The sequence below is a fragment of the Melopsittacus undulatus genome, chromosome 9, assembly GCF_012275295.1.
Source record: "Melopsittacus undulatus isolate bMelUnd1 chromosome 9, bMelUnd1.mat.Z, whole genome shotgun sequence".
Taxonomy (NCBI): Eukaryota; Metazoa; Chordata; class Aves; order Psittaciformes; family Psittaculidae; genus Melopsittacus; species Melopsittacus undulatus.
This window is the reverse complement of record NC_047535.1, coordinates 949,712-975,969: the sequence shown is the minus strand read 5'-3', so window position 1 is coordinate 975,969 and position 26,258 is coordinate 949,712. Positions and strand designations below refer to the sequence as shown.

The 26,258-nt window shown below is 56.3% G+C and overlaps 1 protein-coding gene across 7 annotated transcripts; it reads right to left on the bottom strand.

Annotated features, from left to right (window-relative positions):
• Positions 1-932: 932 nt before the first annotated feature.
• Positions 933-24,611, bottom strand: TLE3 (TLE family member 3, transcriptional corepressor). 7 transcript variants are annotated; one of them, XM_034065909.1, is made up of 21 exons: positions 24,412-24,611; positions 23,899-24,047; positions 23,708-23,808; positions 23,553-23,616; positions 22,638-22,682; positions 15,526-15,588; positions 15,025-15,129; positions 9,941-10,145; positions 9,005-9,021; positions 6,957-7,076; positions 6,772-6,822; positions 6,470-6,625; positions 6,248-6,380; positions 5,365-5,561; positions 4,739-4,815; positions 4,407-4,656; positions 4,055-4,302; positions 3,610-3,757; positions 2,939-3,089; positions 2,279-2,355; positions 933-2,077 (listed from the first exon to the last, which is right to left on the bottom strand). In XM_034065909.1, the coding sequence occupies exons 2-21, from the start codon at positions 23,920-23,922 to the stop codon at positions 1,970-1,972; spliced, it is 2,340 nt and encodes a 779-aa protein (XP_033921800.1). In that variant the 5' UTR covers positions 23,923-24,047; positions 24,412-24,611; the 3' UTR covers positions 933-1,969. The 7 variants fall into 7 exon arrangements, with proteins under 7 accessions (XP_033921800.1, XP_033921802.1, XP_033921801.1 ...); XM_034065911.1 differs by having other exon boundaries at positions 5,380-5,561; XM_034065910.1 differs by having other exon boundaries at positions 9,941-10,142.
• Between the last annotated feature and the right edge of the window lie 1,647 nt (positions 24,612-26,258).

Below are 26,258 nucleotides of genomic sequence, written 5' to 3'. Positions count from 1 at the left end.
TTTCCTTATTTTGGGGCAAACAAAGCATCAACGTGCAAACCAGTGACCCTGCGGGATGCTAACTGGGGGGGTTCAACCCCCCCCCAGCCCTTCCCAATGCACCCACATCACTGCTCAGGGGTGCAGAGGACCAAGCACGAGCCCCAAATCACATCACCGGAGCCCTCACCAAGCACCACCACAGGTCCATAGGCACCAGGGCCATTGTCAGAGCCAAACCACCCTTAGAACCACTTTCCCTAAGCACAGCTTTAAAGAACTGACTTTTCCCCCTCTCCGGATCATTAGTGCACAAGATCCATCCCATCTCCATCTGCACAGCCAACACAGCACCAAGGACCCGCACCGAGCAGACACCGTTTGCATGGGACATTCCCCTTATGCTTTAGAACAGAAAAAGGGCAAAAACAACCCTAAAAACATATTTCCATGGGGGGAAAACCAAAACACATCTCCCATGAACTCTCCTTCCAACCCCAGCTCAGCTCAGAGGGATGCGATGCTGATTGCGCACCCAATGAGCCGGGTACCAACCTCCTCCATCCCTCCTCCTCCTGCCGCATCTCCAACCCAGGCAGCTCGCCCCTGACCCCTCAACCTTATTCCTTCTTTAGGACCAGATTCAAATAAAAATACTCCATAGAAATGCAGTATAAAAATCCTCTCCATATGCTACAATAGAGGGCGAGCGCTTCTGCTACACAAATACTTTTATTTTTCCCATTATTTCTCCTTTTTTTTTTGTCCTTTTTGTGTTTTTTAAACCCTTTAAGTACAAAACGCCGAGACACAGGCCTGGGGGACGGGGGTGCTTCATGGGAACCTATAGACCAGAGACACGAGACCATAGAATAGCCCACAGGACCCTACCAAAGCGCCAGCCCCGTTCCCCCCCTGGACCACACACAAACCCTACTTGTTAGTAAACTTTTGCTTTTAAAAAAACTGTATTTTAAAGGTTATCATCAATTCTAATTCTTTACTTTCATTTGAATACAAAACACAGAAGTTGCTATTATCTTTCGTGGCTCCCTGAGCTGAATTTTTACTATGCTTTCTTTGAAATCACTCCTCATTGCTTCCGTCCGAAGGCCAAGAAGGGCTTGCGCAGACGATCCCGCAGCGTTGGGCTTCCCCTTTGCTTCAAACATACGAGCACAAAAAGAAGGGGACGAAAAAAACCCCAAAAACAACCCCAAAATAAGAATAAATCCATATATAAAAACCCAAAGGTGATTGTGTTGCTGATGTCCCGTCAGTAGCCGAGGATGCGACCGAGTCCCCCGCGGTCCCAGCAGCGTCCCACCATCACTAACACACCGAACAACAACGGGGACCACAGTAGGAACAACTTGCACCAGTGGACAGCTCTGCTCAGCCTGGATCCGCGCTGCAGGGCCGAGGTGCATCCCAATGGATGCGGCCCAGGAATGGAAGGGGATGGGGGGGGGAAAGGAGGAGAAAAAAATATATATAATAATAAAATTGCCACCACCAAAACCATCAGTGGAATACAATTACAGCAGACGAAAATACACAACTAGTGTACCGGGAGGGGTCCCCCACCCTTCCAATGCTATTTACTAGTCCGGTATTTACACTTTTCACAAGTCTTATGCAGGATGCACCAAAAAGAACCGAGAGGATAAAGTCACAATAAAAAAAGGAGTCCTTTATAGTGCCACCAAAGCGCAGACGGAGAGAACCAGAGAACCAAAAAGGAGAATCCAAATAAACCCCAAAACCCTCAAAACCAAACCAAAAAAGAAATCCGTTTTCGGGCTTCAATGTGTGCCATAGTCGCAGACCTCCAACTAAATCCGGGTGTATTGAACGCCGGGGCCCCCGCGGCAGAGCCGGACCGGAGCGTGGGGCTGCCCCATGGCAATGCCCCCCCGAGCCCCCCGCCGGCCGCTGAGTCCTGCCCCTGCCGGTGCCGGAGCTGCCAGCCCTGCTGGGAAATCCACCCTTAGTAGATGACCTCGTAGACTGTGGCCTTCTTGTCACCAGAGCCCGTGACGATGTACTTGTCATCGGCTGAAATGTCACAGCTCAGCACGGACGAGGATTCCTTGGACTGGGAAAAGGGACAAAGGATGAACACCCATCAGTTTGGGTTACCAGGCAACACAGCATCACCCAGCAGCATCCATACTGGTGGTACCACTGCATCCCATGTGCTGGGTACCAAACTGGCCACCTCAAAAGGGTTTCCCCCTTCCCATCACCCAAAGTGATGCTGAGAGCCCACCCCGATGCCCTGGAAGCAGCCTCCTACCTGGAAGATGCTCGCTCCGTAGGGCGTCCTCCAGGCGTTGAGCAGGTTGTCTTTTCCAGTACTCACAAACCATTTACCTGTGCATGGGAAACATGGTGTCAGCAGATGGAATTCCAGTCAGATCCCAGCCCAATCTCTCCCTGCCCTCAAAGGCTTTTGGATGTTCAATGTAAGAAATGGGAGATTTTGGGGAAAACTGGAAATCCTGGAGGGTTTTCTTTTCTCCAGCCCCACTCTGTGCTCCAACATTCCAGCACTTACACATGGAGTGTGCAGGAAGAGAAAGAGGATGGATTTAATTGGGATATGAAGAAGAAATTCTTTACTATGAAGGTGCTGAGGCGCTGGCACAGGGTGCCCAGAGAAGCTGTGGCTGCCCCATCCCTGGCAGTGCTCAAGGCCAGGTTGGACACAGGGGCTTGGAGCAAGCTGCTGTAGTGGAAAGCATCCCTGTTGCAGCTGGGTGAGCTTAACATCCCTTAAACCCAAACCATTCCATGATTCCATGATGTTATATGGTGATCATTTAATGGGGATCATCTCCATCCACGGAATGGGTCCTGCTGGATACCCCCACATTCAGCCCCCCATCACCACGCCAAGCATCACCCCATCCCCACCAAAGGACCACCAAGGCCATGTGTAGCCGGAGCCTCTTACCGCAGTAGGCGAACTTGAGGGAGAGGACACAGCTCTCATGGAGGTGCAGTTGGTACTTGTCTGGTTTCGTGTGGTGCAGCACCTCCACATTGCTGCTCTCCATGCCCACCGCCAGCCACTCGCCCGTTGGGCAGTACCCCAGGGAGAAGATCTGTGGGGCACACAGAGGGTTGTACCCATCAGCTCTGCCTGTATCCCTTTGTGTCCCAGCAGTTCCCATCAGGAGGTGATGCCAATCACACTGGGACAAGCCCCTCTGGAAGAGAGCTTTGGGAGGGTCTGCAGGAGGAGGTACTGCCTATGGGCATCCCTAGGCAAGCACTGCTTCCCAATGGCAACAGTATTGCTGTGGATGGGAAAGTGATGAAAGAGGAGCCCAAACAAGAGCCAGCTCCTATGAATGCTCTTGGGTTACACCTAAAGCAGTGGGGACAACCATATACTAACAGTGGCCTGGGAGGACCATTTTCCCAGCTGGAAAAGCCCCCTTCCATAGCCATGCAGCTGCCCTGGCTTCCATGGAGGGATAAACCCATCCATGGAGGAATAAACCCATCCATGGAGGGATAAACCCATCCATGGAGGAATAAACCCATCCGTGGAGGAATAAACCCATCCGTGGGGGTCTCCATGAGGAGCACAATGAGACCAGGACATTGCCCTGTGTGTACCTGGGAGGTGAAGTCGTGCTGCTGGAGCTGCCGTCCTTCCCGCAGGTCCCAGGAGCGCACTGTGTTATCCAGCCCCCCCGTCCACAGCTTCGTACCATCATGGGAGATATCTATGCAGCTGGCACCGTCCGTGTGGCCTTGGAATTGCCTTCAAACAACAGAACAACACAGGTCATCAAGGGGAACATTGGCATAGGGTGCCCAGAGAAGCTGTGGCTGCCCCATCCCTGGCAGTGCTCAAGGCCAGGTTGGACACAGGGGCTTGGAGCAGCTGCTCCAGTGGAAGGGGTTGGAGCTGGAGGAGCTTTAAGGTCCCTTCCAATACAAACAATTCCATGGCTCTGACACTTTAGTAACAGCTTTCTTGTTACCATGCCCCAGGTCCTCACACCAAACCATATTCAGGAGCCCCCAGTGATGGAGCAGAGGAACCCCTGGTGCTCACCTGACAAGTGTCTGGTTGTGCAGGTCCCAGACAGCAATGTTGCCATCACTGCAGCAGGAGAAGCAGACTTTGGCATCGGGGCTGATGGCCAGGGCATAACAGGCGGGGGCAGAGGAGGTGAGCTCGGCCTTGATGCGTGGCGTGGGTGATGCCAGGTCCCAGATGGTGAGGGTGCTGGCCTCCCCTCCCACGATCAGCGTGCGGCCGTCGGGGAGCAGCTTGCAAGAGCGGATGTAGTTATCCCTGTTCTGGAGGGGGACAGAGAACGATTCACCACATTAGGGATGGGGAAGGAGGGAGGATGCGCTTGGGTACCACAAGCAACCCACCATGGGATGCTCCATGCCCTTACCAAGCAGTCCAGCTGGGAGATGGGGCTCTTGCTGCCCGGCTGGCTGATGTCCCAGATCTTCACGCAGCCCTTGCCGCCGGTGTAGACGTGCCTGGTGGGGTTGCTGATGGTGACGGCACACACCACCTCACCATGGCTCAGCGTGTTGATCTGCCGCGCGTGCCGTGGGATGCCAGGACCCGCCAGAGCATCGTGGGGAAAGGGCACGGGCTGCATCTGCCCATCTGCGCTCACATGGAAGGAGTAGGCTCTATGGGGAGAGCAAAGCAGGGGGGTGAGCACAATGAGCAGTGAATCCCACCTCCCCATGCATAAGACCAGGAGATGCTTACGGCTTCCCTCCAGGGATGGACGCCAGGCTCGAGGGTAGCCCCGGGGCTCTCATGGGTGGATGTGGGTCAAAGCCAACCTGCCAAGGGCACACAGGTGTGGGTGAGGATGCACATGAGATGGGTACCCAAACAGTTCCCCCCCCTGCCCCACAAGCCCAGGCTGGTGTGGGGACCCTCGGTGCCTCCCCCCCTTTTCCCCTGTTTGCTGTTTTCCCCATAAAGGCATAAAGGGGAAGGATTGGGGATTGTGAGGGTGCTGAGGCACTGGCACAGATTGCACAGAGAACCAAGGGGTTCTGCAGGGACCAGCATGGGGCATGCTGCAGTTCCCAAGCCCCCCAACCCCTGCGTTAATGGCAGCATCTTCCTTCTTGTTTTGCCTTAAAACACACTGGGCATTCACCACGAGCAATGGAAAGCACTGCTCAGTGGGTGGGAAGGGTAAACCCAACACAGTGGCACAGGCACCCAGACCCCAGCATCCTTTGGCCAAACCCAGGATGCAGGCAGTGAGGAACCCCCGTTTAACAGGTGACAAAGGGGAGACCCCCCCCCCCCCCCATAGCCCCTTCCATCCCCTCCCCACACCCCCCAGGAGCAGAAAAGGAGCTAAAAGTGCTACGTACGGCTCCAAAGCTCACCATTGGTGACCGGCCATAGGCAGCGGCAGCAGCGGCCGCGGCGCTCATCTGCGGGGGGATGTTATGGAGCCCCGCATAGGCACCGGGGCTGGTGAGCGACCCGTTCATCTCGTGGTGCCCCATCATGGCAAAGGGAGCTGCATAGGAGCCCGCAATGGAGATGGGCGTCCGGAGGGCTGAGGCTGTGCAGGGATGGGGACAGGGTATGGAGCACATCAGCACATAGGGAGTAATGGGTGGGACTCCCTCCTCACCCCCCTATGGCATAGGGACCTCATAGCAGCCTTCCAGTATCTGAAGCGGGCCTACAGGGATGCTGGGGAGGGACTATTCATTAGGGACTGTAGTGATAGGACAAGGGGTAATGGGTTGAAACTTAAAACAGCAGAGGTTTAGATATATATATATCTATATATATATAAGGAAGAAATTCTTTCCTGTTAGGGTGCTGAGGCACTGGAATGGGTTGCCCAGGGAGGTTGTGAATGCTCCATCCCTGGCAGTGTTCAAGGCCAGGTTGGAAGAAGCCTTGGGTGATGTGGTTTAGGGTGAGGTGTCCCTGCCCATGGGACATGATCTTAAGGTCCTTTCCAACCCTAATTATTCTATGATTCTATGAGTTGTTTGCACCCCATCCAGACCTCAGTTAGGTCCCTGATAACCCTGGAGTCCCCCAGCATCCAAACCCAAACACCCCAGAGAAGATAACGCAACAACTGCATCTCCTTCCTCTGGCATAAGGACCACTTGAGCTGCTGGCACCTGAATTAGGTCCCAGATAAGCCTGAACACCCCCACCAAAGCCACTGTGCACCCAGTGGAGGACATGGGTGAAGCTGTGCCAACAGCAGAGGGGTCTGGTACCCACCCAGAGGGTCCATGCCGGTCGGTTTGCCAGGCATGGGCCGCAGCCCCGGGGTGCTGCTCGTCCCTGGGGTCGGAGCATCATTCCTTGGGGTCGGAGTGTTGGACTTGAGCCCGGGCGTCGATGATTTGTCATTCTGGATGGAGACAGGATGAGAACCAGGAGGGATGAGGGGCAGGCACCAGCACCCGCATCCCGGCCCCCCCGGCACAGCCAAGGACGTACGTGGCCCAGGTCCTTGGTCTTGGAGGAGGGAGTGCTGCTGGAGGAGGCCACCGAGGCTGGGCTGTTGGGTGCATCCCCCTTCTTGAGCCCACGGGCTTTGTCTATGCCGTTCTCCGGGGGGGAATGGGCTGGGCTGACCCGGGGGGTGGCAGGGTCCTGGGGAGAAGAGGAAGCATTAGCACCCCCAGCAGCAGAATGGGCTCCATATGGCTCCATCATCAGCCAGGAACTGAGCTGGTGCTGGAGGGGCTCCCCATTGTGCAGTGGGGAGAGCAGCAGACCCCAGTGCCCCCATGGCTCACCTCATTGGAGACATCCACCACCAGGTCATCGCTCTTGTCACCATCGCTGTCCTGAAACACAACGTGAGTTACACCCTGCACAACACAGTTCACACACACACCATTAGGGAAATAACCCCCAAACCTGCTTTATCCAGCCCAAAGCCTCATGCCACTGGGTGCTCCAGCCCATCCCTGCCACTCACATATCGGCTCATGCTGTCCTTCTCCTCTGCTTTCCGCTTCTTGGAGTCGATGCTGTAGTCAGTGGAGCTCCGATGCTTCTCGCTGGCTCTCAGGCTCTCCGAGGGGGACACGGAGTTATTCTGCAGGGATAGAGACAGCTTTTGAGGTGGGAATAGGAACAGGACCTTACAAGGAGCAGCTCAGGATGTGCCACAAAGAGCTCTCAGTTGGCTCTGCCCCAGCCACCATGTCAGGGAGCCACCATACCAAAGAGCATCACTTGGAGCTCATGTGGATGCTCTGCTTCAGCAAGGCTGCTCCTGAGCCTATTTACTGCAAAAGCAGAGCAGGAAAAGGGCAGGTTGGATGGGGCTTGGAGCAGCTGCTCCAGTGGAAGCATCCCTGCCCATGGCAGTGGCTGGAACTGGATGAGCTTTAAGGTCCTTTCCAACACAAACCACTCCATGATTCCATGAAAGAAAGGGAGGAGCTTGTTGTTGCTGTTTAAAAAGGCAGGAAGCTGCCTGCAATTGCAGCAGCTCCTGGGATCCACTGATGGATGCACCGAGGGGGAAAGCTGCACTTCCCTAAACCAGCCCCATCTCCATCATCTTCTGCCCCCCGTGGGCATCACCAAAGCTCCATCCCAGCCCTGGCACCCACAGAGTTTGTGGATGCATCCTCCAGCCTCATCCCTGCCATTCATTAGAGGAGCACAGCGCATCCAGTCTGGAAAGATCCACATCCCATGAGCAGCAGAGCCGGGGGGGGGAGGAAGGTTTCCTATGCTCATTCCAAGTGAACAAAGCCCAGGATGTGCCATCATTCCAAGGAAAGCCCCTGGCACACTGGGATCAAACACGGCAGCCCCAAACCACCATCCCATGCACCAGACACTGCAGCATCACCCCACGTCTCACCGCAGCCCCTACCACCCCTGCTAAGCAGAGAGGTCCCTTCAGCCCCTCTGCTGCCTTTCTTCCCCGGCTGAAAGGAAGAACTAAAGCAGTTCATGTTCCTCCTCGGTACCCAATAAGCAGCTTTGGATAACACCGAGGGCTTTCTTCTCGGGCAGTCATGCTGAAAACCCTCGCAGCTACCAGGGAATCATGTCAAGCATTTAGAGGCATCGATCCATTCAGCCTGCCCTGGATTGCTGCCAGGCAGCTAAATATTCTTTATTACACAGGCAAGGCTAGGAAAATATGAATGACTAACTCTGATTATGGTGCACATTAAACCTCCGCCGGGAATACCGTTTACTTTATGGATCGGGAAGCTTCCCATCCCCGCTGATGGAGCAGGTTAATGATGCCCCATTCCCCTCTCCCCCCCTTCAAGAGCTCTTCTCCTCCCATCCGCCCCCAGCTCTCAAAAGACCCATTTGTGGGCTTGGCAATGGGAGGAATCACTGCAGGAATCAATGGCAGGAATCAAAGCTGCAGCTCAGCCAGGCTTTGTCCTGCCGGCTTCATCCCGAGATGGGAGCATTGTGTGGGTCGGATGCAGCCTATCCATGGGGAGAGCATCCCCAGCACCCAACCCCAGCCCCATGGAGCCCCAAATAACCCCATTGGCACTATGAGCACCAAGCCACGAGGGACACCATGGAATGAGAGCGGTGCTGGAAGTGCCGCTGCCCTCCACCACGGTTATTTAGCTGGTTAGTTAACTGCTTGACCTTCCAAGTCCTACTTAACACAGCGTAATAGCCAAACCCATCCCAGCAGATTAGATGACCCAAGATAATAGAGGAGTGATCAGGAATAAAATAGCTTTCCTAATCGCCCAAGGACTTGACTGCGCTCATTCATGGGGCTTAGGCAACTGAAACCAGAGCTCCGAGCTCTGTGGCAATCAGAAAGGTTTAAACCAAATCCCATAACCAGGCTGGCAGCGATGCCACTTGGGCTAAGGGGGTTTCTTGCCATTTTAGTCCTATTGAATTCAAGGGGTGCAGGGCAAAGGCATCGCTGAGCTCAGGGCCATGAGCCCTGTTGAACAATGGGGAAAACAAAGCCCCACAGGCACCAGGAAGGGAGGAAAACCAGGAGGAAATGGGACTTACTGCACTTGAGTCTCGCTCTTTGAGAAGAGGCCGGTGTTGGAGGCGAGGTCGCAGCCAAAATAAAGAGAAGGCAGAGAAATAAAGCGAGTTAGGATAAGCCTTAGACCAGAAAAACAACCCCAGATGCTCCTGGTTACAGTCTCCTGCCTTAACTCAGCTCCTGTCTGGTCTCTCTTTGGCTTTGCTTCCGCATTCCCATCCCCTGACCCTTCCTTTTTGTTGCTGTGGGTTAGTTGGGGTTCAGCCATTCCTCTGTCCACAAACAGCCCCATTCTCCCTGGGAAAATGAATGGAATTGGATCAAGTTTTCTTCTCACTGGCTTTCATGGGGAGGAAAAGCACCCAAATCTACCAGCAAAGAGCCCAACAGCTTCAGGAGGCATTGGGCAACTGCCCTGAAAAGGGGTGTATTAAGGTATAGTTAAGGGAAGGATCTTAGGTCTTCATGAGTTAATGGGCAGAGGGATTTTGGACGAGCACCTTCAACACTGCTGTTTGCAACTGACCTCATGCACCATTTTCTGCTCTAAAAGACTGCCTTATCACTAACAACAATGAGAAACAGCAAGTCTGCAGTGAACAATGCTCGGTCATCTTATATTAATAATATAGATTATACTGCTATATGATTTCCAGACCATCAAAGGTCTCTGACAGTGATGAAGAGGAGGAGGAAGGCTGCGGTGCCATTAAGGCATGGCTGAATGGGGATGCAGGACTTGCAGCAAGACTCCCTCAAAGCCTGTGAGGGGCAAGTGAGGAAAGTTGGACCTGGATGAGCTTTAACATCCCTTCCAACCCAAACCATTCCCAGATTCCATGACCCCCCAACAGCAGCAGCACCTCCCTTAGCACTGAGGCCGATTCAACGACTGAGCATCACCTGGGCCAAGCTGCATCCCTAAGAGCAGACCCCCCCTGCTTCCCCTCATTCACCTCTATGGTCCAGGTCATGGTGGTTCTTCTCATCCTTGACGGCGAGGTGAGCCTGGCTGCCCAGGGCACCGAGCGCCAGCAGCCCCGAGCTGCTGCCGGTCACCGGTGGGATTCCCGGCGGCTGGAGCCCCGATGGATGCGGTGGGAGCTGGACCGGGGGCCCATGGGCGGCGTGGGAGAGGTGCTGGGCCTGGAGCTGCTGCTGCTGCAATGAGAGCACCAGTGAGCCGGGATAGGGGCAGTGGGATGGGGGGTTCGGGCATTGAGCCATGGGAAGGGGCATCCCGGTGATGGCCTTGGTGCCTGGAAGGAGAAGCCCTGTTAGCAGGAGGGATAGGGGTGCCCCATGGGGGGTGATCCCTGCCACAGACACCAATGACACTGCTGGATGGCACCAGTGCCTGGGCCAGGCTGGGGTCATGGGTAACGCAGGGTAATGCACACCATCACTGCAGACAAGGCTCGCTCTGCTCTTCAGTAGTGGAAAGAACCCCATACCCATAGTCATAAAGTGGGTCTGGCTGCGGTGCCAGCTCCCAGACCAGATCAGAGAGGGGAACATCAAGCACTCAATGGCGAGACAAAAACCGGCCCCATCCTGCACCCTGCTGCTCCAGGCTGAGCAATGGGTGCATCCTCCCCTTCGCAGCCCTCAGCCCAGCCAGGATGGGGACAGCCCCCGGGGTTTGGGGAGCCAGGAGCCCCAGGTATCCCAGCACACACACATCCAAGCCATGGGAATGGCCTGCTCAGTCCTAGCTGGAAGAAACCTGAACTACAGCTTTGGGGAGAGGGAAGGAAATGCAGCACATCCCTTGTGCTCCTGGTGCAAACACACACGGGAGGAAACAAGCTGAGATGGGAGATGCTATCAATCAATGTTCTGTCCTTGTTAGTGTGACTGACAGAGCCCCAGGCCAGCATCCCTGCAGCTCCATCCCCACCAATCCAGACTGGAGCATCCCAGTGCTGGTGCTGGTTTCCAACCCTCCTGCATGCACCAGCAACCACCCTGATCAGCATTTCCCCCTCCCTGGTGCCACCGAACACAGTGGAAGTGGCCACCGGAGCAAGGAGCTTTCTAGGTTCTGGATCCCATGATCCAGAACTGTGTATCCCATGGATGTGCATCCCATGGGATGGACAGGACACACCATGGACCCACATCCCTATGCTTGAGGCAAACCAAGGGGCACAGATGGAAGGAAAGCAGGAAAGTGCTTGGAATTCAAGGCCAGATTGGACAGAGCTTGTAGCAACCTCATGTTGGAACTGCCTGTGGAACTGGATGAGCTTTAAGGTCCCTTCCAACCCAAACCAGTCAGTGACCCTATAAAACCTGGGAGGTTTGAACGGGCTTGGTCCTGCCCCATAGCCAGGGAGCACAGGGCTGTAGCCACACCATCATAGCACGGCTCAGCCCAAAGCACAGCAGCAGGAATACACCAGAACAGCTCCCAGACACACAGGGCCCTCCAATCCCAATGCTTCCATCAAGGAAGCTTCCAGCACATCTTCCCTAGCGCTGCAAAGGGATGCACCTGTGTGCCCCAAATGAGGGGTGACCCCAACAGCACAAACCACTGCAACACAGCCCATAAAACACATGGGGAGAGCACCAAGAGGGGTTTAACATGAGCGATGAATCCCATTTGACACTCAGAAAGCTTCCCTGGTGCCCTCGAGCAAGGCTGGACCCCCCAACACACCAGCAGCCCCCCCAGTGCCCACAAGCCAGGCAGAGGAGCTGCATTATCCCACGCACAGGTTCTTCTGGGCAGCGCAGGGGTCTGTATGGGGCAGAAGCCAAATGGAGAAGGCAATGGGGCCTCTGCAGCACTGTTATAGGAGAAGCATAAACCATTTCCTCCTCAGGAAGCAGCTCTTTGGTTCCTGTTGGACTCCTCCATCCACAGAGGAGGGGAAGCATCCTCAGGATCCCATCGGAGGTGTCCTCACACCAGCGCATCCAAGGAGACCTCGCTGGCTGGGATGGGGAAGTGGTGCCCTTGGTTCCTGGACATGCACGTGTGCCAAGATCAATCCCTCCAACACCAAAGCGAGAAGAACCAAACCTCAGCTCCGGCTCAAATCAATGAGGCTCTTTACAGTCCCAGTTTCCTGTGGTTTCCACCCATTTAAGCCAGGGGCAGAGCATCACCCTGGGAACAGCTCCGGATGGGGTTCCAGCATTGTACACTCCTCTCCTGCAAGCTTTCCAGTGGTGCCTGTCCTCACAGGGCTGGAACACACCGAGATCCCATCCTTTATCCATAGCAATCTCCAGCTTCCATAGGGAGCAGACACATCTGCAGTGCAAAACACATTCCAGGCTGGGACAAGTACCCCTGCAGCAGCAGGAGCCCAGAAGTGGGAATGATGTGATGGGTGCAGGCAGCAACACTCCAGCCCAGGGATGCGGATGGGGCCATGCCAAGGCAGTGACCCAGGAGACAGCACAGCTCCACCACGAGCAGGGAAGCAGGAAGCATCCTCACCCTCCAGCACAGCAGGAAATAACCCATTTCTTCCTCGTTTTTAAGCTGCCAGCAAATAGATCCAAGGGGTCGATGAGCAGCCCTGCTCCAGCATGGGGCATGGAAGTGAAGACACAAGACACAACATCCATCATGGCCCAAAAGAGCAGTTAAAGGTGTTTATCTCCCCTTTGGCAGGCAGGAACCGGTGAGCAGAATCCATGTGGGAATGGGAAGTCTCCTCGCCGGGCAGCTCTGGTTTGAAGCCTCATCCCTCCATCCGGTGCTGGGGCTGGGATGCCCATAGCTCCATGGGGTAGCAAAGATCCCATCCCAACAGTGGCATTCCGTATCCATATGTCAGCCCAGGAGAGGTCGATGCACATCCGTTGGGAATCACATCCTGGAGACTCCATGGAGGGGGATAAAACCCATCTGGGACTCCACAGAGGGATGCAGTGAAGCTCTTCAGGGATGCTGCTTGGTCGGCATCTTCTCTGCTGGAAAACCCACTCATCCCTCCCTGCCCCTTATTCCCATCCCTGGGAAAGGAAAACTTCACCACCCAAAACCTTCCTGCACAAGGGATGGGTGCCCCATGGCTCAGCCAACGGCAGGGACAAAGCAGGGTCCTGCTCAATGGAATCACACACATGCAGGGACTGGGGCAGCATTCCCAGGTCAGGGACCCTTCCAACAGCTCCCCAGTGTGCCCATTGATTGAGACCCACTGAGGATGCTGCATAGGGGCTCTCCTACACCAGCAGGACCCCAAACCAGGCTGAAACCCCTGGGTGCCTGGTGCTGCAAAGCCAGCCCTGGGTACCCTGCTCCAATGGAAGGTGTCCCTGTCCATGGCAGGGGATGGGAACTGGAGCCTTCAGATCCCTTCCAACCCAAACCATTCCATGACTGCATCCCAGTGTGGGCCAGGCAGGAGGAGGGAGATGGAGATGGATGCTCACAGGGATGTTTTCCTCCTGGGGTCCCTCAGCAGGTGCCAACCAGGTAGGGTGACGATATGAAGAGGTTACAATGGGTGAGGAAGGCTGGGGAGGAATATCTCGAGTGGTTTTAATTGGATTATGTACATCATGCTTCATGCCTTTGTTAACCGATTTAATGGTTCACCACTTAAGTTCAGCACTTGCGTTAAATTTAGTAAAGTAGTCTAATCATTTCCAGAGCTATAAGCAAATCAAGGGCTCAATTTCACAGGAGCCTGAAGCAGAGGAGCTCTGAGACAATGGCCTAGATGCATAACATTAACGGTTCTTGACCTCAAAAGGGGCAAAACAAGAGAGGTTCGAGGGATTTGGTGTCGATTCCCTTTGCAGCACCTGCACCAAGATGTGGGGGGGGTATAAATAGAACCATGGAATGGGTTGGGTTGGAAGGGACCTTAAAGCTGATCCAGCTCCAACCCAGGGACCCCTTCCACTGGAGCAGCTGCTCCAATCCCTGTGTCCAACCTGGCCTTGAGCACTGCCAGGGATGGGGCAGCCCCAGCTCCATGCTATAGGGCATGGAGGGGACACAGCAGAGCCACATCCCCCTGCTCCAGCACTGCCTTCCCATAGGACACAATAACCTGCTGCATGCACCAAGGGGTGAATCCCATCTGCCCTGGCTCTCCCCGTAACTCCTGCCTGCGGGAAGTTCATCAGGCAAAGGATCGAATGGCTGGGTGCTTAATGATGGGGATGACACTCGCTCTGATCCAAGGAAGCAATTACCTTGGAAATGGGGGTCACGGGCCCTGCTCATTCACCTTAATTGAATTCCAATATCTGCTGGAGCTCTGGGCTCCTGGCTGTGACTTACAGCTCATCACACCAGCATCCCCTCGCTGGGGGGGATGCAGGCAGCAGCACAGTGATGCTTGCGCCATGCACAGACACTATGGGATGCGCTTCCCAAAGCCCCACCAGGAGGGAAAGGCAAAGCTTTCCTCAGCCCCAAGGGTGCAGGGGCCCAGAGATGGATTCTGCACCTAATGCTACCCATACAACCAGAAGAATCTTATGTAAAAGCAATGAGTGCAGAGAATCACAGGATCCTGTGGCTTAAGAGAGAGGGGCAAGGAAAGGAAATGAAGTATCAGTGTTTCCTGGAACACAAGCACCTGAAGGCAGGGAGCAGGTTCACTGCAGGACTGAGGCCATCGCATCAATGAGGGAGACAACAAACACTGTTTAAGGGGATAAAACCCACCCCAAATCTGTGAGGAAGAGCCCGGTAAGAAGGGAGGGGGTAAATCAGTGCATGGAACAACAACAACTCCATCAAGATTACAGCACATTGCACATCAACAGCCCACACAGAGACATGCCTGGGCTCAGGGGGGCCGGGAGGGCTCCGCTCCCCAACCCCATGGAGAACATGGAATTTGGCTGGTGGGGGTCCCAGGGCTGCATTAACACCCAGGGATGAGGATCCCCCATCTCTGTTGATGCCAAACTGGGGGAGTTTTGGTGTTTGGGGGGAGTTTTGGTGTTTGGGGTCTGCAGTGGGATGGGGGGATGCTGTGAGCTGCCCTTTCACCCGCCTGAGCGCAGGATTGCCTCTGCTTATGGTAAATGATAGGAATAAAAGGGGTATACACACGGTGAGAGGCAGATTGGGAAGTCCACGTACCCCGATGATAGCATTCAACTCCGTCATTGTCACTTGCTTGGCACGCTCAACAGCCTGTGCGACTTGCTGTTGGTGCTGTGGGTACAGACAGAGGTGCACAGCTGGGTCAACAGCTGGACAGGGGGGCACCGGGTACAACCCCACATCGATGGTCACCCCCTGTTCTGGGCCTGTTTTCTATAGGGTTTCTATAGCAGCAACCCCATGGATCACAGGGTGTCAGAGCAGCCCCTCACAGCCTTCTGTGCCCCACAGGCTCAGATGGCAGAACAAAGCCCCTCTCAGGGTCCAGCTCTCCCTACCCAAGGGTTTGCAACACACATGCAAGATCTGAGCCCCATTTCTCATGGAGCACCCCCAGAATATGGGTTTGGGAGCGGGTCTGTGCCTCCTTATAGGACCCCCCAAGCTCTGCCTTGCTGGGGACCCCCATGAGCAGCATCCCCATGCAGGCTGTGGGAGCATCCTTACCTCTTGTGACAGAAAAGGCATGATCTGGGCTAAAATCGTGTTCAGTCTCTTAGCAATTTCTGTCTGGAAAGAGAAAGAGGAAGAAGAAACAGTCGGAGTCAGCACCGAGGGGGTCCCACAGCCGCGTGAGGCTCCCCAGCCCCAGCCCCTGCATCCCCATCCCCTGCATCCCCATCCTGTCCCGGCCACACAGGAGGAAGCAGCAGGTCCCAAAAGAGGCAATGAAACTGCCTCTGTGCACCCTCTGCGGCCCCATACCAGGGATGCTCTGACCCCATTCCCCTCATGGGATGCTTTGATCCCTTTCCCATTGCCATGGGGCATCCCCAGCAGTGTCACCGCAGCCTGGACTTCCCTGGCCCCAAGGAAACGGAGCCAGGCCCTAACATGGCTCTGCACCCACAGAGCAGCCTCTGCATTCCAAAGGGCTGGATCACAGAATCACTACCCCACATCCCACTGGGGTCAGCTCCTCACCATCCATTCCCAGCACTCATAATGGACACTGAATCCCTTCAGGAGCAGCCCCAGCAAGCGCACAGTACCCATGGAACTGGTGCTGAGCCCACAGCGAGGGCGATGGGTACCGACTCTGCCCATCCCAAACCAAACCCCTTCAGGTCCCAATCTCCATCCCTGCATCCCGCTCAGGAGACTCAGCCCATACCCATTGACACCCATCGGCCGCACCACGACCTCCAACGTCTCCATCCAGTGGGAATAGCACTTCCCTGGAGCTACCATCCCACCCCTTGTTCCCTATGGAGCTTCCTGCATCCCAAGAGTTAACGGCGGCTGCTCCGGCCGCGGCAGCTGTGAAAACAGCACCGGATCCAAGGCAAACAGGGCCGGAGCAGGCGCATGCATCCAGCACCACAACAATGGCCGGAGCTGAGCCCTGGCATGGGATCAAACACCCGGAGATTCCTGCCCCATGGAGGCTGTTACCAGGCACACCAGTGATTCACCATGTCCTGCTGCTGACACCCCCCAAGCACTGCATCCATCAGCCCCCCAGCCCCACTGCATCCCAGGATGTGCCCCACAGCATCCCCAATGGGAGCTGACACATAGAGGGGTTCTCATTATGGAATAACACCCAAACATCAGCCTTTAGGGGGGGGGGAAGAACCAGCAGAGCCTCAACCCTGGCTTTGAGGAGCTGGGCACATGGATCTTACCACAACACCAACCTAAGCACAACCAATGCACCCTATGGTGCTCATAAGCAAGAAGATGCCCTGATCTCCCCCAGCTTAGGCTCGCCCCATAGAGAGAACCACCCCATAGAGACCCCACGGGCACCGGTGCCCATGGACCCACAGCACCCCCGCATGGGATCACCAGCTCCAAGGGAACAGGGATATTTCTGGCCATGGTTTTCCCACAGGCAGCCGGTGATTGGGTTACACCTGATGCTTTTCTTAGCCCTTGCAGAGGGCAGGGGACGGCACCGCAGTGAGGAGCAGGCATCTGGAAGTGGTTGGGGTTGGGATTCAGGCTCTGCAGCCATTGGGATTAGCAGGGACCCAACCACCGGGATGCTCCTGCCTGCGGGAACAGCTCTGGCACCGGTGGAACCAGGCTGGGAGATAACAGCCACATAAACCAGGCCCAGGGTGCAGGAGCTGTTTGGCACTATGTGAGCCACCAACCACCCTGGCACAGCTGCTCCACCTCAAAGCAGCCCCGATAAGCGGCCGGGGCTCACATCAGGTGCTGCTGAGCGATAGGTAAACCTCTTGAAAGGCCCTTTTGGCACCGAGGCATCGATCAGATTATACATAGACTGCAGTGCTATTAAATATTCATTCCTCCAGATGAAGCCTATGGGATTGTGGATGCGACAAGCACCCGGTGCGATGCTCCTCCGAGCTCCTTCCTGCCAGGCCCCAGGTCCTAGAACCAATTCCATCCCTATCCAAGGTGCAAACAGCAGGAGCAGTGTAGGAACACACAGCAGCATCCCAACAGGCCGAGGGAGGAGGGTGCTGAGCTGAACCCAGCACATCCAGACAGCCAAATCTGCATTGACATCCACATCTGCCCAGGCTTCCAATAGGGATTTGAAGGGGAACTTTGTGCTCTGTGAAAAGAGAGACTTCCCCACGTGGGATTCAGCGAGCGAGGAGATATTGGATGTCCAAAATGTTATGTTTACAACCACGAGGTTTCCTGTTAACAGATCCCATCACCTTTCAATATTTGTTCACTTCCACTTTTCCCATTCCCCAGCAAATTAAACTCCAGTTGTCCCCATTAAAAGTTTAATGGGGAGCGAAAGGGGATCCTCCAGTGCACTGGGAACAGGGGAGGGCTTCATGGCCGGCACCTTCCCCATGACAGGGCTCATTCATCACCTCGCCCTGAGCACTGCAGCCCCCCGGGCCCCCCCGAGCTGCTCCTGCCAAGGAAAACCTCGGTTCCCGGCCGCAGGTTGCCATGGCAATCCCAGCCTCTGCATCCCTGCATCCCCTCCTGCGCCCTGCATCTTCACTGGACCATCACCGAGACCAGACAGGGGCTGCAAATGAGCCATGGGTGAGACTGGGGGGGTGCACAGGGCACCCCCATGGGAACCTCCTGGGATGCTCAATGTGAGCAGCAGGATCAGAGAACCATGGAATGGTTTGGGCTGGAAGGGACCTTAAAGCTCCTCCAGCTCCAATCCAGGGACCCCTTCCACTGGAGCAGCTGCTCCAAGCCCCTGTGTCCAACCTGGCCTTGAGCACTGCCAGGGATGGGGCAGCCACAGCTTCTCTGGGCACCCTGTGCCAGCGCCTCAGCACCCTCACAGGGAACAGCTTCTGCCTAAGAGCTCAGCTCAGTCTCCCCTCTCTTGGGCAGGTTCAAGCCATTTCCCTTGGCCTGTCCCTACAGGCCTTGTCCCAAGCCCCTCTCCAGGTTTCCTGCAGCCCCTTCAGGCACTGGAGCTGCTCTCAGCTCTCCCCTTCTCTTGTCCAGGCTGCCCCAGCCCAGCTCTCTCAGCCTGGCTCCAGAGCAGGGATGCTCCAGCCCTTGCAGCAGATCCATGTCCCTCTTGTGTTGCTGGATGCAGGATGCTGACAGCAGCTCCCCATCACTTGTTACAAGGGGACAGGAGAAGCTGAAATCCCAACTAATCCCCCCCACAGCCAGAATCCAACCTGCTCCTGGGCAAGAAACACTTCTAAGGCAGAGTTCTGGAGCATGGAAATCAGAGCAAGCATTTGCAGTGGTTATAAATCAGAGCCAGGCTGCACAGCCCCAGGCTGCAAGTGCTGTCACCCGAGCTGTGACCAGCACCCAAAGCACCGAGGGCAGGAGGCAAGAGCAGGACATGGTGATAAATAGCTGGAGGCTGGTTGTACCCACAGCCCTCATCCATACACCTGGACAGGGCAGGAGCAAGCTTAAAATAACCCTGTCACTTATAGGCTATGTGAGCAGGGCTGAAAGGAGCAGCCTACAGAGCACCCAAGGCCCTGAGCCACAGTGAGGGGCACAGGGAGCTGCACCCGGCGTGGTGCCTGCAGCAGGGATGCTCGATGTGCCCTGCATCCAACTCACATCCTCCTCAAACCTATGTGGTTTGTAACCCAGAACACTGGACCAGACCCCTCTGGTGCAGCCTCGGCAAAGACCTTGGGCCACACCAGACCAGACTCCAGCCTGCCCTTGGTTACAGTGGGATGAAGGCTGGAGATGAGGCTGAACGTGCAGCATCACCCATTCCACCCTTCCTCCTCTGGAAAACCACACCATAGACTTCCCATTGCAAGCCTGAACCCCCAGAGCAATGGGGCTACCGATGGTCCATGGGATGCAGGGATGCAGCACCAGCATCATCCCCCAAGCAGAAGCACCCACCACGAGCCCCCAGCTCCAGAACCACCGGTCCCTCACACACCCCCCCCACTGATGGTTCTGGACCACCACAACCCTCCTTCAGCCCCCCAGCACAGGCAGAGGGTGTCCGGGACAGGCGGAGGAAGGCAAGGAGTAAATCACACCACCGGTGAAGCACCAGAAGCATTTGTTGAAACCAGGATATTGTCTCTTTAAGCACATGAAAATAAGGCCCTTGAGCAGTGTGGTTCTCACTCCGGCGCACAATTATGGGTACTTTCAGCTGTCTACCACTATTTCAAGTGCTCTCTCCAACCAGGCTGTCAATGGCATGTTGAAAGCTATTTGTGGCTGCTATCGTTATTAGCAAAGTGGAGAGCTTCACTGATGAGAATTAAATTCAGGGGGGGATATGGAGGGGAGGGCCCCAACCCCTCATTACAGAATTAGCACCAGCTCCTGGGGGGGACAGAGCTCGCTTGGGACCCCCCAAAACCCACCCAGCACCCCAAAAGCTGCTCACAAAGCCAAGGGGAGGGAGGGCTTAAGCTGGCTGACAGCTCTTGCCTGCTACCTTAGGAGACCTGTAGCATCACACCAACAAATGACTTGGCTTCTGGAGTAGTTAGCAAATTATTACCTGGCACTCCTCACTAATGAGACTGAGAGAAAGGATATTGTGTTCTTGGAATATTCTGGAAACCAAGGAAGCAGGTCTGTGTTTCCCTGCAAGTGTCGGGGGGGGGGTTAGGTTTGTTCCAAGCACTAAGTGCTTTGAAACACAAAGTGCTCATGTGGAGGGTTCTCAGCCATAAAACCCAACAGCACCGAGGAGAGGGATGTGTCCCACTTCCCCACACTGAACCAACTTGGAATCATAACTCCGACTGCATCCAGAGGTTATCCACAGAGAACTGGGCGAAAACAACACAGGGATGAAAGTTCCTTGTGGAACAATGAGGAAAACTCCAGGAAAAAGGGGGTTTTGCTGAGGTTCAAAGGGAACACTGCAGAGCAGACTGAGGGCTCAGCACAGTCCATGCAGCAGGAAGGCTGCTCCGAGGAGCCACTCACCGCGTTCCATGCAACAAAGCAGGAGTCACTTCCTAAATATTTCCTTTCATATGGAGTTGTTTATGAAGCTGCATTTTTCCCTTAACAAGAACCAAAACAAGAAGAAAGGGAAGAAGGAGAAACCACACGCGGCCACATATGCACGCACTTAATATTCAGCGCAGAAGAGATAATCTGTTATATAAGCCCACAGACAGACAATCCCCTTTTGCTTAAAGATGAAGTATCCATCACTGTTTGTCTCGAGCAGATGTAATCACAAGCAGTCAAGTCTGGAGGGCAGGACACCGCATGAATAATTCAGGCACTTGAGTCGACTCGATTGTGTGCAGATAAACACAAGTCAACCACTAAACAGGTCAGCGGATAAACTTGTTTGTTCAGGACCAGCCACCCTCAACCAGGCAGGACCATGCTCTGGGAATGCTGTTTCCAATGGGGGTGGGATGAACCCACCCCAGCATTCCCATCTCCATCCCTCTCGCCCTGTTTCCGCATGGAAGCAGCTCGGGATGCTTTGTTTCCCTGCAGCACCATGCACGCTGCTGTCATTAACTAACAAGGCAGCTTCACCTTCCCAAGCTTCCCCCATCAGCCCAGCACACAGCATGTGTCACTGGGAACAACACAGGGATGCTCAGCACCAGAATCATCCAGCAGGGATTTATCGGCATGGGAACCACCATCGTGCAGCTCTGCCTGCACCATCCCTATGGAAAACTGCCCCTGGGTATCCCGATGCTCATTACCCTCCAAAACCAGGCAGGGACCCTTGGCCTCGCCAAGCACCACACTATGTGGTCACACCACAGACAGGGTGGTTGGTGGATGGCTCCACCACACACCAATGGAGCCGGGATCTCTGCTGGGCTCTCATTGCCCAGCCCTGACCCTCACTGGTTTGGGGTTTCCATCACACGCATCTCCGGAAGCATCCAGGGCTTCCAAAGCTTCCACCAGGAGCAGCTCAGTATCTTGCTGCATTATTCCAGTGTTTGCTGCTCAACCAGGCAGTCCATAAGGGGCATTCCCTCTCCTGAGCCAGCCGGTATTCCAGCATTCCCACAGGATCCACATCCCTCTGGGCAACACAGGGACAGAGGCCATAATCCTGCATTCAGAAGCATTACTGAGCACCAAGGCAAACGGTGCCCGAGGTTCTCCCAGGCTGGGATAGGATCCTGGTGCCTGTGGATCAAGGACACCTTCATCCAGGCAGGAGGAAGGAAGAGAAAGCAGTCGGGATTATCCGCATGGAACATGATACTCCTCAAAACCTGAGGACTAAGCAGTAATTATTTTTGTTACCCTGTGACTCCATCCCAAGGAGCTGAAGGGAAAGAGGAGAAGAGGCCAAATCCCAGAGATGCTGCTTGGAATTCATCAGCTGCCTCCCGACACCTTCTGACTTGGAAGGAAGATGCTGCTCCAAAGCAAAACCACACTGGAGCTGGATGGGGCTCGGCAAAGTTGATGTCAACTTCTATCTGCCTTAAGGTCTTAATTAGAACTCCTTCTAAAACCAGTAAGCAGCAGCAGCACAAATAATCAGGCCTAATCTCAATAATAACTTTATTCCTTTAAGTTTTACCATCATGTGCCCAGCCTTTAGGCTCTTTAACTATAATCTTATCAAGGGAGCACACCACATTCTGCTCCGGCCCTCTCTATTTTTTCCCTTCGGGCAGGTTACACATTAGAGGAGGCTGAGAAAACCACCCTGAGCATTGCTTCACTTTCCAGATGCAGAGACAAATCCATTGAGCAACACACCGTTCCTATCGCTATCCTGCAGAGCATTCCCTTCTAAGTCTCACGCTATGGCACAGTGAGTATCGGAGGTATGACCTTAGAAGCAGGCGCGTTACATCAACAACAGACACCGAGGGAGACACAGATCACAGTATTCCCAAGCCCTGGAACACGCTATTCCAGGTACCGACCTCAAGACAAGGCTCTTCCCACCTCTCCCCATAAACACACTGCTCAAAACCTCTGCTATTCCCGAATACTGGCAAAGGAAACCCCCATCAGGAACCTGCAGCTCGCAGAACCTGCTGGGTGTGAGATCCCACAGCCCCAATTCCACACTCATTCCCCATTTAGGGCCATCAAGGCCTGAGTTAGGTGAAGAAAAGGGCAACAAGGGCTCAATCCATCCCTCAATCCATGCCTCCATCCACCCCAGATCCCCCTCTTTGATTACTCACCTGTTTGTGCATCTCAATGTTCAACCCATAGGACATTTCATAGTACTGGGGGATGAAGAAAAAGACACAATAAATAAAATATGAGCGCCAGGAAGAACTGGAATTCATTTACCAGAAGGGATTTGCATAAGGCCATTACCAGAAAGCATCCCAGTCACAACTGCGCTGGGAGCCTGGGTAGCCGAGGCAATTACACCTTGTAGTAAGGCGTGTTTAGGGGTGACTGGCTGCCTCGCACAGGAGGACACTCCTTTCGCCGCCTGTTTTCTCCTCCTAAGCTACTCCGGGCACACAAAGAGGAGCAGGGCTGGGTGCAGGCGCCCCGTAGAACAGGTACAGCCCGTCCTGGCCTGAACCCCAGCTCCTCACTGGGGGAAAGAGGGGGGTCTGCTCCCCACCACCGCTGCAAGGGAACACCCCAACCAACACCCCAATACAAGGGGCTGGCTCCCACTTTGAGCCCCCCAAGCTCTAAATTGGGGCTAAAGAGGAGTTTATAGCTACAAAACAGGAACAATTTCCCCTTGGGGGGGGTCTGGGGTGCCCTAAACCCCCCCCATACCAGATGCTCGGGGGCTGCAAGAGGGGTGCAGCAAAGAGAGAGGGGATACAGCAAAGCAGGGGGGCATAACCCGGACCCCCCCATAACCCCCTCGACCCCGAAGCCACTGCTCCCCCCCCCCCAGGCTCCAGACACCGGCACAATGGGGGTTAAAAGCAAACTTATACTGGTGCTTCCCATGTCTCCAGTGCCCAGTACCGGTCCAGTGGTGCTGGGGATACCCCCGATGTGTGTGGGGGGGGTCCCGGACAGGCGTTTATGGGGTGCCCCCCCCCACTTCTCCCCAGCGCCCGTCTGGGCTGGCAGCTAATGACATTTCCAGCCTGATCCCAAATCTGATTAAAGTCTCTTACCATAACGTAATGGCGCTGCATTTCGGTCTTCTCGTTCGCCAGCTTATCATACTCCACTTTGAGGCTGCGGGGTGGGGGGGGCACAAAGAGGGGTTCAGACCCGACGGTTGTGGGGTGTGGGGGGGGTCTCGGAACGGGTTTTGGGGGGGCTTTACCTATGATACTGGGCCTGCAGGAACTGGAACTCGTCCTTGATCCGGTCGCAGGACTCGGCCACGGTGAATTTGAAGCCCGGTTGGCCCGGCTGGTGCGGAGCCTACGGGGGGGGGGGAGCTCAGCACCGGAAGGGGGTGAACGGGAACGGGGTAAGGGCGGGTTCCGGGGTACGGGGGGGAACGGGGCTCACCGGGTGCCGGCCCTGGGGGTACATGGCCGGGCTGGGGCGCGGTCAATGGAGCCCTCCGCGCCGAGCCTCGCTATGTGCGGTGCTGCTGCCGGTGCTGGTGCCGGTGCTGGTGCCCGCCGGCCACGGAGCGCTCCCGGAGAGGCCGAGAACTGGAACAAAGAGAGGAGAGGAAAGTCCGTGCGGGGGGCGGAGGAGAAGGAAGGGAAGGGAATGGGAATGGGAAAGGGAAGGGAATGGGAAGGGAATGGGAATAGGAAGGGAATGGGAATAGGAAGGGAAGGGGAAGGGAAAGGGGGGGGAAGCGGCTCCGTCCGTCTCGTCGTTCCCCCCCCCCCCGCGCAAAGCACCGCGCCGCCGGGGAGGCGCTGCGCGGCCGCGGAGCTCGGAGCAGGGACCCCCCCCGGGGCAAAAATAACCCTAAAACAGCGAAAATCGGTTAAAAGGGAGGGGGGGGATGGGGGATGGCTCCTGCTGGGGGGGGGGGGGGGGGGGGAAGCAAAGCCAGGAACTAACGGCGGAGCACGACGGCCATGGAGGAGAGAGGAGGGGGGGGGAAGGCCGTACACATCCGACGTCCCGGCCGCCGTGGGCATGCGAAGAGCGAGCGGTGCCCCCCCCCTGCCGGTCCGGGGGTGCCGTTCGGTGCCGTTCAGGGCCGTGCGGGCCTCGGTGCGGGGCCCATCGCGGTGCCGGTGCGGGGGGGGCGATGGCGAAGGGGGGGTCCGCAGGTCCCGGTCCGGAGCACGCGGTACGGCCGCCGCCGCCGCCACAGCGCCCGGGCGAACGGGGAGGGGAGCGGAGGGAGGGGGGGGTGAACAAAACCCCTTCCGGATCAGCCAATAGCGACGCGCCTGACCCACGTGGGGCGGGGGAAGGAGGGCGCTGATTGGGTGGTGATGGGGGCGACGTCACAATAACCAGCTTGTGTCTGAAACAGTGTAGCGAGGGAGGACACGCCCCCTTCGCCACGCCCACTGGGAGGCCGCGCCCTCTGCTAAGCCACGCCCCTCACGGTGCCTCCCCCCCCCCCTCGGGCCGGTACCACCGCGGTGCGGGGAGGGGGGGGTCCGGTTCGGGCCTCCCGCGATGTGCCCCGGAACACGGTACCGGGTTACCCCGGACCCCCCCCCCGGCACCGGGACAGCGCACACCCAACAACGGGGGGGGGGAACCGGGGTGAGGGGATCCAGAGATCGGGGGGGGCAGCGATCCGGGGGGACCCTTCCGGTACCGGAGCCTGAGCCCCGGGACCCCCCCCCCCCGTCCGGTTGGGCCCCGTTGTGAGGAACCGGAGGGGGGGGGGGGGTCTGGATCCGAGGCACAAAATGGCTCCCGGCCCCTCACGTCACACGGAGCCTCCCCACCCCACGTGGGGGCCCCCTCGGAGCGAGCCGAGCCTCACCCTGGCGGACCAATCACAGGCGGCCGGCGGGCCGGCTCCTGCCACGCCATTGGCTGCGGCGCCGCGGGCTGTCAATCAAAGCCACGTGGGGGCGGCCGCGCCGATCGAGCCAGGCAATGGCGGATTAATTAGCGCGCGACGGCGCGTCACAACACCGCCGCGCGCGGGGGGGGCGGGACCAATGTGAAGTAAACGGGGGGGGGGGGGGGTGTGAAATGATGAATTGGGGGGGGGGGGGGGAGAAACCCCCCCCCAAAACACAGCATCCCCCAACCCCCCCCCTCCCCCCCGCCCCTCCCCCCATCGTGTGTGTTCCCCCTCCCCCCCCCAATGGAACCTTCGGCTGCCCCCGCCCGGCTCCCCCCCCCCCCCCCCGCCGCTAATTGGGTGCGTTCCGGCTGTTGACGTGACGAGAGGTGTCAGGGCCGGGCGCTGCCCATTGGTCGGCGCGGACGGCCACGCCCCGCCCCCACGTGGGGTCCGGCACAGGCGGAGGGAGCGGTGGGAAACGTGGGGTGGAGTTAGAGAGAGGGAATGGAGTCAGATCCGGGTGTGAGATGGGTGTACTATGGGGTGTATTATGGGGTGTATTATGGGGTGTACAGTGGGGTGTGCGATGGGGTGTACAGTGGGGTGTACTATGGGGTGTACTATGGGGTGTGCAATGGGGTATGCGATGGGGGTGAGATGGGTGTACAATGGGGTTTACTATGGGGTGTACTATGGGGTGTACAATGGGTGTGCGATGGGTGTACAATCGGGTGTACAGTGGGATGTACAATGGGATGTGAGATGGAGTGTGCGATGGGTGTACAATCGGATGTACAATGGGGTGTGCGATGGGGTGTACAATTGGGTGTACAATGGGGTGTGCGATGATGTGTGCGATGGGTGTACAATGGGGTGTGAGATAGGGTGTACAATAGGGTGTACAGTCAGGTGTGTGATGGGGTGTACA